Source organism: Syngnathus floridae, chromosome 6 (assembly GCF_059516105.1).
Source record: "Syngnathus floridae isolate MCC-2025c chromosome 6, RoL_Sflo_1.0, whole genome shotgun sequence".
Taxonomy (NCBI): Eukaryota; Metazoa; Chordata; class Actinopteri; order Syngnathiformes; family Syngnathidae; genus Syngnathus; species Syngnathus floridae.
The window spans coordinates 11,227,326-11,241,293 of NC_142418.1; the positions used below are offsets into that span (position 1 = coordinate 11,227,326).

Consider the following 13,968-nt stretch of genomic DNA (forward strand, 5'->3'; position numbering starts at 1 on the left):
CGAATTGAATTAGGCTATATACGTACTTGACTAGATATACAGTACAATATGATGTTTCGACTTCCTGGGGTGCTGGACTTACGACACCCTCTGGAGCACACAAAGCGAAATAAGTGACGGGGATCATGCCCACATTTTAGGGTTGAAGTATGTTAATAGCTCTACTTAAACAGCCCTAAATGGGACTTAAGTTCCCCTCAGTGCAATTAGTTTGTACTGCTGACATAAACACTATAATAGATCTCCGGCGAGCATCTCCTCCCCAGCATGCAGACGACTTCATAGACTTCAGCAAGTAAGGGGTCAGCACATTTGATAAGACGATATAATCACATCTTGCCATAAGTCAAACAAGTGTAATGAGGCAGGGTAATCACTTCACAGGGCAAGCAAAGGGTAATAATTGTTTAATTCTGTGGTATATTTTTAGCTTACAAATTAATCTACATGCACCTCAATAGACAAACACAATGTTTCCATTGGTAATGTTTAACCTGTCAACTTGGAACATTCAACACCACCGCCAAATGTCAGTTGTCAGTCAGATAGAGTGGTAATGGTAAACATGAAATAAACACACTATTGTAAGCTATTTAAATACCTGAGATCTCATAGAGGAATCTTGTTCAAAGGTATTAATATCTGATTACAGAAAATGCACATGTATGCGAAACAAAACATTTTAGAAAATTAAAATAACGTATTTATTTGGGTTAGTACATTGTCACCATTCATTACAATTTAATTTCATGCACTGTTAATACATGATTTGCCGAAATGGGCAACGAGATGAAGCAATTGTGCTTTTCTAGTTCCGCCTCAATTTCAACCAAGAATTTACATCCCCTAGCTCCATAGATACACTTCTATATGTTACTTTTGCTACCACAAAAAACTAGAGTGACGTCCTTGGTGTTGTTGTGTACAGCAACAACATGGTTATTCATAATTTATTTTTTTGTCCAAGTGTCCGAATGATCTGCTTTCTGGGGGGTTCATAAGAGTCTTCATAATCCAAGTTTCAGATATTGCAATGAGGTCTAGGGTACTGGCCCTGCTTGGAATGCGAGACGTGATATAAGCCATAATAACCCACAGTATATTTTATCATGTTGACATGTCGACATTGGTATTGTTTTAGCAATGAACTCTTCACTGTTTTGTAAGGCCTCCTTCTGATTCAGATTAGCGAGCAAATCACTCATGATTATTACTGGGTTTTTTTTGTCTTTTCTCATATTGACTTCAATTGATACACATTCGAATACATTTTCTACCACCACGTACAAGGAATCAAATGTTTCAGTATAGAGCATAACTCCTCGACTAGATTTGTTGCTCCTGCAGACAAATTTGTATCCTTCAAGGTGGAACCCCGCCTCCAAACATCTTTAGTCCAAGTTTTTCCAAGACCTAATCCAATGCCAATAGATAGTCCTGTGTTTTTCTAAAGTTGGCGTTTAAACTCCTGCTGTTGCAATAAATCATGGACAGCTTTCCTTCCAAATCAATGTGGCTGTTCAACTCATCCTCAAGTAGTATCCACATTTGTCCATTTCATTACAGTAGTAAAGCAGTCCGGATCGATATCTTCATTAATCTCGGTAATGATTATTTATTTCCCAGTTTATGTTGTCATAACACAGCCAAATCCACCAGTTCTTGCAATTTACTTTATATTTATCAACTGCAACAATTAAAATGTGAAATGAACAATACACACTTACTTCAACAAGTGAATATTATTTTCACACCAAAACGTCTGTATGATGCTGTGATTGAGAGTTTGAGCAGATTCCCCGGGGGTAAACTTCATGCATCCCATCTGGAGATGGAGACTGCAGAAGCTCTTTCGACGTACTACTACAGCAGGCCATCTGTTTGGCTTTCGAAGCACTGTAACTGCTTGCTCACTGCCATATTTATTCTACCTCTATTTCCGCACCAAGCATCTCTTTAGTTATCATTACATAAAACAAAACAATAAACACAGTCCTCCCAAACAATAAACTGAGTCCTCCCATCTCAAGTTCATATTTCCAATGTCGAAAATCTCAATTCTGTATTCAGTCAATCAATCAACTATTTTTATTCGAACACACAATTTACATTTACAAGCCATTGTGCGCCGATATTCCAGTGTATATAAATGCTGTGGCTAATTCTTATTTTTTTTTCTTATATTTTATTATCTTATATATTTGATTCTTTCACATACCAACTAATCCATATTGGCATTTTATTACTTTACAAGCTGTCAGTTGGCCTCAAAGGCAACGAAGGCCATTTATTTTTATTGTGTGGCACAAACACCATTTGTATGGCAAGATAAAAAAAAAAAAAACTACTTATATGTAAGTACGTCAATTAATTTAAGGCATTTTTATAACCATTTACATATATGTGGAAAATGTCAAAAAAATTTAAAGAAAGCAGTCCCTTGAGTACAGTGTCAGCCTTAACATCCACTTAGCCTCTCCCTGCTCACGTTCTATGAATGTAAGTGGAAAGAAAGCAGTGAACATAAATCCACGGAACACTGCTGCGTCCATTAACCAAGCCACAACAGGAATTCTAACATAAATCTGATCAGCCTTATTATCTTATCTGACACATTCTTTCACTACCACAGTCAATCTGGAGGACCGCCTCCAATCTCTCTGCCCTTTCAGAGGTTTCCCGTGGCCTCAATGGCAGATGGGGCCTTGAAGCTAGATCCCTGTTCTTTGTTTACTGGGAACAGCAATGTGCTCTCCTAACTTTTAGTTAGAGAATATATTTCCCTGAGAATATATCAAGCTTGCATGGAAGATGCATTCATGCTTGCTAGACTTCATTTGCATTGCAGTCAAGCTAAGGTCACAAAACGAGGCCTCAGGAGAGCCTGCTCATAAGAGATGATAAGAGTAAACATTGAGCGATGAAAGAGAAATTAGAAGAAAAATACAACATCACGCTACAACATGAGTTGCAAGCTACCTCTGTATGTGGTTCTGTTATTGTAAAACGGCAGAGGAAAATCTAGACTTTACTAGGCCATTATAGGACGTTTTAGAAGAAAAAAAGTTAATTTTTAGTTGGCAATTAAATTAAAAAAAGACCTTCAATAAAAGTATTAATGGAACATTGGCAGTAAATGGATGTGTTTTTAAACATTTTCTCACATCTTCTCATCCTCGATCAATGTAAAGTGCCCCGTTACTTTTGATGCCACGCTGATCTCAAATATTAGTCACATCAAACTATTAAATTTAACTCTCACACAAACAACGGATATCGATGTGGTACAATCCAGGTTATCTTAAGTCAAATGACACCCTAGTAGGTTGTGACATATTAACAACAGAAACTGTTGTCGTCTGACCTTTACACCGAGAGTCCTCAATGCGTTGTCGTGTCTGTTAGGTGTCAGGTCTGCTGCCTCTCCTCCGAGAGCCCTGCCCCTTCCCTTCTGTATGAGAGCGACATCCAGCTCATTATCATGCACTCTTGCCTTGATCCGCACTTGTATTTCATATTCCTATCCTGTGACCTGTCAGGGTTCCCGCAACGGCATCCTATTGAACTTTGTAGTACTTTGTTGGCCTTACCTCACCCATTGCACCTGTTAGTCTCATTGCACACCCCTCTCCAGAGTCGACTCCCATGGCTCATTCTTCAACGCGTTCAAAAAAATAATCTTTAACCCATACTTGCTCTTGGGTCCCAATTCTCACACTTATCCCTGACAATAGTAAATTAGAAAAGACAACTACAACAGAAGTTCAGCGATACACTCCACAATGGTAGATTGTGGGGCGATGTGCATACAAAGCCCAGAACAAAAGATATACGGTACTTTTCCATAATTAAAGATGGAACTATGTACGGGTTTCACAATTATTATTTTTCTAGTATTTTTGTAATACAATATATTAGATTGAAAGGGCAATACTTTTGAACAAAATCCCTCAATATTATTGTGGGAATGGGCTGCACTACTACAACTGAACACAATTCTTAACTTGTCAGAAATGTCATGCAGTTAAATTTAAAAATCACGAGTATTTTCTTAAGTAATTTTGGATGGCACAAGGTGGACTAGTGCTGCAACAATTCATCAATTAATTGACAACTAATAGATTATCACTATTAATTGCTTTTTTTTTAAATGAGTATTGAATCAAAATTCAGCTTCCCAACACTAAATTAGTTCTGTCCTCCCTGCAAGCAGAATGACTATCTTTGTGTTGAATCAAAATAAAACACTTGCATTTGGTCGGAAAACAATAAGTAGTAGGAAATACTCATAGATCATGTTTGTGTATTTTCTGCACTGTCAATATAAAAATAATATCCTATCTTTGAATAAAAAGGGACAGAAAATAAAACATGTTTTTTTTTCACAAAATAATTGACAGATTAAACAATTACTAAAATACTTATATGCAGGACTAACATCCACATATTCAGAGAGGAAAACAAAAGTTTTAGACAAAAAAAAAGTTTTTTGTTGACACCTTTTAACTGTTTGTTTCTTTCTCACACAGAAGCCCAAGTAGCAAGCCAAGCCACCTTCTTTGGGAATGATACTGAGTCACTCAATTAAAATTCTGTGAGCAGAGGCAGGGCTACAGACTTACGACGCAATGGGAGAAGGGGGTAGAAACGAAAAGTAGAAGGAGAGAGGATAGAACAAAGTAGATGAGAGGAACAACCATAAACAACTGATGTATGGAGAAACACAAACAAAATCATTTTTTTTCAAAGTCTATCCTGGTTGTTCTTGAAGGTTTTACAAGGCAGATAAGATATATTTAGCCAATGCGCACACAGATCTTTGCACCGAGATACTGAAATTCCACATATCTTTGCATGTCGATGTATCAAAAAGTGTTTGGAGATGTGACATTCCCTTTCATGTAAATAATTACAAGGTTAAGTTTTAAAGAGTCAATGATAATTTCATCTCAACCTGCCCACCTCATTTCTTCTTCCTTCTAAAACTCTTAAATCCATTCATACAGTACAACTCTAACTTGTGCAACTTATGTCTCGTCTCTTTTACTAGCTTTCTCACACAGAGACCTTTCCTTACCAGAAGCCGTCACTCTGATGCTTGCCTGCCATGCATAATAATGCAAGCGCTGACATTTGGGAGTGCAGAGAGGACACGCTTACAAATCCACATAATATCTCTACCATTACCCGAATAAGAAGCGCGGAAGTGGGTTTCGGCCGATGCAGTGCACCTCTATACCCATCACTACAGCAGATGACTATTTAATGTAAAGGCAGTCCGAGGGACACTATTGATATTTCAGTTTGATAATAAGACAGCTGCCGGTTACTTAAATGAACGCTATTGAAGTTAGATCAAATTTCTGCGACTCTGTTCTCATTTCTTCCACTGGGTTCAGACCTAGTTAAGGTGGAGCCTACACAGGTGGCTGAAAAAAACACATGCTCTCAATGATGGATGACAGTCTGAGACTGCGGTAGCTAGACCTGTCCTTGATGCACACTTTGACATTGCGCATTACACAACAAGTGCAGTCAAGTGTTATTTGCAAAATATGTTCCATGACAAAAAAATACACGATTTGCAAAATTGTGGTTGATATATAGATTTTTTTTTAGATAAAGATACTGTGACCTCTTTTCACACCATCATTTTCTATGGCTGATTATATGAATGTGTACCACAATAAAAAACAATGTTACAGTCTATGGTGGTGGGATATCAGAGGTGTTAAACTCAAGGCCCGGGAGCCAGACTGTTTTATCTCACCCGAAAAAGCAAATCATGTATCAACTTCATGTTTCTTGCAAACCGATGTGTATTTGTGGTGCTAAAATGCGATCATACATCTATACGGGATCACAATCATAAAGGCCCCCTGAGGGAAACCATAACCATGATGTGTCCCACGACAAAAATGACACCCCTGCACGACAGCCAACTTATGTGAAAGCAAAGGTACAGCTTTATACCATCCCACTCCTGTAAAGTTACCATTTAGAAAAAATCAATGCCGAAAAATTTAAGGTGCAGCATTATCAACCACTCTGCATAATTAAATTTAAAAAAAATATATTGCTCAATGACTATGGCAATCGCTGCTCACACTTGATCTATTCCAGTCTTACTTATATTTTTTATCAGTTGACCACGAATGATAAGTTATAAAATCTGAACCAAAAAATTAAGCAGCAAGAAAATGCTGTCAGGGGTTCCTCTATTTTCTGCTGCCATTATATCTATATTAGTAAGAATGGAAAACTTAAAGCTAAGGCGCTATCAATATAAGACGGTGTATGTACATCTGCGAAGAATAACAGAAGGGGAATGTTGTAATTAACATGTAAATTGTCCCTGTAGTAATTACCCAGAATGTTACTTGTGTATAATGACACTGCATTAAATCAATGATCGTTATTTACCACTGTTCGAAACAGATAACACATACCGTTAAATCCTTGAATTAATTAATTGATTTAGGTCCACTGGGGTTTAAGCCGCAAAAGAAAATGTGGTTAGACACATTCTTAATTTTATAGAAGACAATGATAGAATTAGCCTGATCTTGAATGTGAAGGGGTGACATCAAGAGAAGTCAGTCATCACACAATAACTTCCAAGTCTCTTATACAAATATATCAGCATGAACCAAATCCAGGCAGACTCTGGTCAATGAATGGCGAAGAATGATAAATATGTGTATGAATTGATAATTCAATTGGTAAAATATGGCCCTCACCACTTCGATGACACAATCTACAAACTTGTCTTTGCCATTGCACTGTCTGAGCCATAGAACTATAAATTTACAAATGAGAAACAGCTCAGCAGTGACACTTCAATTTAGTTCATGCAAAAATAATACACATTTAAATTTGAACTAAAGTCTCATTCCAAGACTTGTATTTGTTTGACCATTTTGTTAGGGGTCTAAAAGCAACTAAATATATTCATATTATTGTGTTGCCATACTAAAAAAAGAACATTTCTTTCTTATAGCATAGCATAGCATACTGTACATTGGGTGGATGAGTGTTTTTTTTAATTCAAGTAATAATCATGTAATGACATAATGTGATTGGCTCACAACCTGCAAACCCTGCAAGGCTACAAAGAAAACTTTAATTGGTATCTGTCTTTTTTTGTAGTCACAATTGATTGAGATCATTGAACTCACCTCTGAGTTTTTCTTTTTATTTGAGATCTTTTCTTCTATGTGTCGTGTGCAGTCCAGCAGGTCAAAACAATGCCTACTCTACAAAATGCAGAAAAACAGTAAACACAATGTCATTATCAATATCATTAGTAATAATAATGTATGTCACTTATAGAATCATTCAGGTTTGAATTGCTTGTCATGGTTTCTAGAATAGCTGTAGTAGTATGAGGCCAGTTAGGTAGAATTTGATGGGGCAAGGATTGGAAAACAATAAAAGAAATCCATTTCACCCCTCCTAGAGTTCTCTCATAGGAATACACAGAAAGAGGGCAAAAAGCTTGAGTGATTTTAGCATAAATAATACAGCCTTTGGCTGTGAGTGACCCCCTTTGTCTCACGCCAATCCATATGTAGCACTAATGGAAGAGAAAGTGTTGCAGCTAATGTGAGCTACTTTGTTTTTCAGAGGCTTAGCAGCAGGCCGAAGGACAACACAAAAACATTCCATGATGGTTATATTGTATATTTTACATTTATCATAAAATCTGTACTGTATATTTTGCTGCTAAAATGTCCAGCTTTCTTACTCTATCTCACTTACATCAGCACATTTTTAACAGAAACGTTTAGTCGTGAATATGTGCCACCATGTCACAAATGTAATTAGTACCTTTGTTCTGTTACTGTTGTGATATGGCCATTTTGTGATAGGATTGTATTAAAGATGGTCCTGACAGTGACTTACATTGAAATGTCTCACCCTAAACTACTGTCACAATGGTTTGCATTAAAAAGAGTTATGTCCCATGTGCGAAACTCACCTTCTGCCATATGTAAGCTTCATGCAGGGTAATAATCTCATGTGCCTGGTGCTCACCCTGCATAGCACATATGACACAGATTATTTTTTCATCTTGTTTACAGTAGAGGGAGCCTTCGTGCCCATGCTCCGGGCAACGTAGCCTAATTACTGACACAGTGTCCTTCTTCACTGCCTCTGTAGCAGTCATGTCCTCTTGGCCATCTTCTAAACCCTCAGCCCCTAGGGGATTCATGGATTCACGGCCATTCATATCATCACCAGTCTTGTCTACAAGTGTTGCTTGTGCCAGACCTGCATCCTGTTCATTCAGAGACCCCGTCAAAGACTCCTCCTTAGTCCCACTTCCAAATCCGGAGTGTCTATTTGCGTTAACTCCAGTAGAGTGAGTCCCCTCATGGATATAGGGCGTTAGCGGGTGATGTGTACTGGAGCCATGCCTGTCAGCGTGCAAACAGCAGAAGGCAAAGCCACAGGTGTGGCATACTTGCGTGGCCAGTTGAGCCTCATCAGGCTCACATGCATCACATGTTCCATCCATCTGCGGTAGCTCCTCCAGACTCATGATTCCTTCCAAAGGTTCTCCTTTGTGGTCCCTGAATGCTTATAATATACCTGGGTGGTAGATGACAGCATCTTATAGAAAATACAGTGAGTAAACGAGAGGGTAATAACTAAAAATGCTTCTATGAGTGGATCTATTACTCACACAGTGCAAAGATCGAGACACACAAGACTAGTTCCCGCTGATATAATAAAACAGAAGGAACTGGATGGAGGGAGCCCACAGAAACAAGCTTTACCAAAGTACACAATTTTACGAAGGCAGGAAACAGGAAGGAAATTTTGCAGTCATGGAACTATTTGACTGCAAACACTCAGTTTACCGAATCACAATAAGAGCTGGCTGTGCAGGCTGATGTCTGAATCCATACTACACAGCAAACATGACGAGCAAAGCAAATTCTTCTAATAATATGTTGGCTGTTGCTACTTGGGTAAGAACAATTATCTGGACCAAATGGAATGAACATGCTGCATTTAAAACTGTATTTTTTCCTCATGTCTGAGACAACATGTTGTGCTCCTGCTGATGCACATTTCATCTACATACCTCCATAGTTTATATATCAAATTATTGCAGTAAGGTATTGCATTTTTTCCATTTGTGCAGTGCAAGATGTGTGTTCTTTCAATTCCGTTGCCATAAATCTAAATATTATTTGCTGTTCCTGTATTTATATTTAGTTCAACATATTCCATAGAAAATATGACGTTCACTCGCGTGCGTTTTTCCATTCGTGTATGTGTGCGCCTGTAGGCGGGGGTGGGAGGCACCAAAGTGGCCATTCAAGCTATGACCGCCGCTGCACGTTCCTACTAGTGACATACACACACACACGTCTCGGGTGGGAATGAAAATAAAAAACATTACATTTTACCATCGTTAATAAATCATTTGTGATATTTGCAGGGTGCTTGTTTGCACGAACACACACGGTCCTGGAGAGTTTATTAAGTTTACTTACTGATCGGTGTTTTCGTGCCCCCACCTCGGCTTATCTTACAAGCGCTTGTTTAGGACGAGTCAGCTGATGCATAAGCTTTACATCTGTCTTCATAGGAGTTGGTGACGTGCTTAAATTTACTGATCTCCCAAAGTAACTTTCACTTTACAGTGTTAAATGGTAACCGAGCGAGCAGAGTTTACTTCCTTGTTTTTTGACTTCCGGTAAGACGTCACACACGCAAGCGTAATAACAAACATTACGTCATAATAGTGTGAGTTCAAATCTATCTAAATAAATCAATTGGAATTTGGCGGAACATTATTTTTGATCATTTTATTATAGTAATATTGTGACACTAAATGTGCTTATTCCAATGGCTGCATCGTAATGAATACAAAATTAAGTTTCCCTGTAATGATGAAACTATTCATATTCATCTAACTGTGCCAATTTTTAACAAGTACTAGTAGCAAGTGAAAAAGGTCCATATTATATTAATCTTTTTTTTTTTTTTAAATTTGGGGCATTATTACTAGTTGGAGAGCTCACAGGCCTTCACTTTGACATCTCTCAAGAGCAGCGTTTCCTACCCTTTATTGAGTAAAGGCACATCTCTTATATGGGGTCTCACTTGGGCAAGCAATGTGCAAAAAGTGGATAAACAGGTTAAAAATGTTGGATGCACAGTACTGCTGAATTCTCTGCGACAACATACGTAAAACTAGATTATATACTTAATTCAAATCTCCTGATTTCTTTTAACACTCAAAGCAGAATGATGACATCTAAAATGAGGGTGTGTTCTTTTGGAAATTTGGCAAAATGTGATGAAACAGTGGGGATTTACCATGCCATTACTGTGTAAAAAGCTATGAGAAATAAATTGGTTACTTGAGAAGGAAAAAGCATAAAATTTGTATTTCAAAGATGATATCATGCAAATGATCCCAAAATGATATCCGCTTCGCCTTCTGTTCCTTTCATAAACCAGCCCTAAGAGGCAGAGGAAAAGCATTCAATGTCCAGATTGACAGAGAGAAGAGAATCTAATTATCCTATGTGTTGTGTGCTAAAGAGGCTGCTGAGCTGGTTTTCACACAAGCAGAATTTGGCCCACAATTGTTGCCCTTGCTATGATTTAAATGACATGCCATAAACAACAATAAATAATGTTCCAAGAAGATTAGAGTCTCCACTCCAAGAGGAGAATGGTGCTGTTCTCGTCAAAGAAAAGAGGATTGCTTTGCAAAGATAGATAGCGCCATGTCATGTTTTTATGGTGGGTGACTGAAAATATATTTAGCTGCAATCAAATCAAATATTTCTGGGCATAAGACATGCTTAAGTCATATGAATGTATTCGCTGAAACCTTCTTGAAAATATTGAATCATTGCTACTAAATACCGTATTTTGATAACAATACCCAACCCAAGAGCATACATCTCTCTGTGTGAAATGTTACTACTAGACACCTGATTGTTAAATGAATAAATTGTTACATTGTAAATTGTACATTTTCAGGTCTTGTTTCTAAAACCTTCAATTGTCCAATCCATCAAACACCAAACAAGAAACAGTGGCACCAGCAGACATAAACAAGCTTTCATCAATAAAATATTGATTTAACAAAGAATTGGTCTGCCAAAAACACATTTGCTAATTTTTTTATATTATATATTTATATATTTATCACGATGAACTCGACAACTGTCAAAAAGAAATCTATATACACACAAACTTTATAGCTCAAAGTTTACGGGAATGCCAAAGACGATCGATTGATTTGCTTTTGATGGTTCTTAAAACTTAATCAAAGGAAATTTATGTTGCGTCTGCCAATGAAACACTTTGCTTTAGTGTTCTAGGACATAGTTCATGTTTTTGCTTTGGCGTCTGAACAAAATTGAAATGTTCGACCTAGGAATCTTAATGTCTAACTCAACGGACCATTTCAAATTAATTCTTCATGCTCTAGTTCTCATTTGTCCCACAGTGTCAATACCTCTGAGGTATTTTGACGTGTGTCATGCAAAGGAACTCATTACTCTCTTTCTCTGGATTCATCTCTAAAGCCATTCTGCCTCTCCACCTATACTGTAAATGGAAATATGTTCTGAAAATTGCATCATACGTTCTTACTTTAGCAAATGGCGGAGGCGGAGAATACCTCCTTCGTAATGTTAACGTTCAAAGAGGGGGATATAATATTCATTTGTTGTAGTTGCACCTGTAGGTCTGAACTTTTTCTTGTTCTGCTTCAATGTCTTGGCGTTGATTGCAGCATCCTTGTTTGATCCTAACTCGCTATCAGCCTCTTCCACACACTCTGTGATCAGGGTAACTCTATCACCACTAATTGTAAGGCAGAGATATACAACGAGAAGATTTCTTTTGCTTTTATGGTTGAGTCTTCTCTTAAGAGAAGCAGGAACTGAGTCTCTGGGGATCACTGTACATGATTAGTGGAAGTGATTAAAAATGGAAAAGGGTATCTGTGGTCTTTAAGATGAAATAAAATCAAATTCAAGTAGAATTTATTTGTTTGGATCATCATGACCACCTGTCTAATATTGTGTAAGTCAAGCTATTGGTGCCAAAATATTTTGAGCTCACTGAGACATGGAGTCCAGATGGGGTACTGTGGTATTTGGCATCAAGACAGAAAGTAAATTGATGGGAATGCCATGAAGGAGACTTGTGCTCCGCTGTTTAGCTTGCGAAGATCTATGTGTCAAGTACAGAGTGTACCTTTTCTCTCATCCAAAGTTAACTGAAAAAGGCTCCGGCTCACTTGCAACCCTAATGAGCAAGCAGTACAGAAAATGGATGAATGGATGGGCGGATGGATGAATGGGTGGATGGACAGGCGGACCGACGGATGGGCGGGCAGTCGGACAGATGCATGCATGAATGGAACACTATATACCAAACATTCAAACCACCTCTTGTATAAATAAATAGCTATAAGTATAATCATGTTAACATTAAAAATGACGTTTCATGCAAAACAACCACAACCTCAGTTTTTTGCACACTCTGGCACAGCTGGACTGTCCAGCCATTATGGATGGCAGAAGATACTTGGCAGGTCATTTGTGTTTTATAGTAATGACATTCGGTGTGATCCCTCTCAGCAGCCCCCTAAATGTGGTCAATATTCTTGTGTGCCTCCTGATGTTTCACATCCTGGCACTGGTGTGGATTTGAAATGTTCATAGGATAAAAACTCCTGTCTGCTGCTATTGAACCCTTGAGTAAAATGAGTTTGTTTTTTGTTCTTTTTCTTTAGTGAGGTGGAATGAGCAGGAATGCTCCATGATGAGTGGATGGAGGAAAACACCACTTTGGGTTGGTTTTGATGAGGAAATAGCATTTTAACATGGCTAGTACCTAGTAGCTCCAAAAAATTGATTCAGCATGATACTGGTCCTTTAAATGTGGGTCACATTTACTCAGTCTTCAATAAAGCAACCTTTCCCTACAAAAAAGGCAAATCTTTGGATTATGTTTTGTTGATATCATCACATGGAGGAGAGAACCCAAGTGAAAATGAAAAAGAGAATGAAAACGGGAAAACATTTTTAAAAAGGAATAAGGAGAGAACAGGTATTGTAAAAGGGTTGGGTGGAGGAGTCAGGAAGACACAGAGTGAAAGGCTGGAGATAGAATTTCATCTTCACAGATGAGAAAGTAGTCTGCAAGCAAACAAAAGGATGAAAAGACGACCTGCGGCGTTTCTCCGATTGACAGTTGGACAGGCTGCCATCTTCCCGCAGCCCCTCCCTCTCACGCTCTATCCTACTGTGAATCGCCACTGTCAACGATAAAAGCAATGATTGGCCTGCCAGAGGGCGAGCACTGTGCTGTGTCAGCAAACATTAATGGAAAATTACCTGTCAAAGCAGGTGGGTGGAGCTATGAAAAGCATAGAGTGGAAAGGAAAGGGGAGATGAAGAACACATGAAGGAGGAATTATTAAAAAATCTAATGGCTGCTAAGATGCTCATTAATTTGGCTGGCATTGTGATTCGGTGTGTGTTTGTGTACATGCCTTGCAGTCTGCCACTCTTTGTCTCCATCCTGTGAATGAATTCAAGACTAGTCACATTGAAAGCAGATTATGAGATTAAATGGTGAGCTTCTGGGAAATAAAACAAAAGCTAAGTACAGTGGTTGGATGTACGCAGCAAATGGGGTCCATTCGGTGTCATTCCTATGTATAGCTCCACTGTATAAATGCAATAGGTCATGTGACTATTGCAAGGCAAAATAGGAAGAGAAAGGTTAAAATGACTTTGCGCAGGATAAGCGAGAGCAGAGAATTAGAAGGCTAAATCATTAGCATGGGCTTCGGTTGAGGACTAACCTGCAGAGAATCACAATGACTGCTTTTATCTCTCACACAGTTGCAATCCTTTTCAAAATTGCCTTGCAAATACATCGCTTAATCCGAAGGGATTAACTTGTATTTGCATG

The 13,968-nt window shown here is 38.2% G+C and overlaps 2 protein-coding genes across 6 annotated transcripts in view; one reads left to right on the forward strand and one right to left on the reverse strand.

Annotated features, from left to right (window-relative positions):
* Positions 1-9,729, reverse strand: part of trim44 (TRIM family member 44) — a 29,067-nt gene extending 19,338 nt beyond the window's left edge. Inside the window, exons 1-4 of one of the 4 annotated variants that reach the window (XR_015858941.1) lie at positions 9,510-9,729; positions 8,275-8,595; positions 7,982-8,202; positions 7,179-7,256 (exon numbers count right to left, since the gene is read on the reverse strand). Coding sequence is in view for 1 of the 4 variants with exons in the window: in XM_088377949.1 (XP_088234075.1) it covers positions 7,179-7,256; positions 7,982-8,545 (642 nt within the window). In the remaining 3 variants the exon portion in view is untranslated. Of the gene's footprint in view, positions 1-7,178; positions 7,257-7,981; positions 8,617-9,509 lie in introns of all 4 variants that reach the window. The other 3 variants (XR_015858939.1, XR_015858940.1, XM_088377949.1) reach the window with 3 other exon arrangements.
* pamr1b (peptidase domain containing associated with muscle regeneration 1b) overlaps positions 1-13,968 on the forward strand; it is a 68,818-nt gene that overhangs the window by 2,459 nt on the left and 52,391 nt on the right. The window lies entirely within an intron of this gene.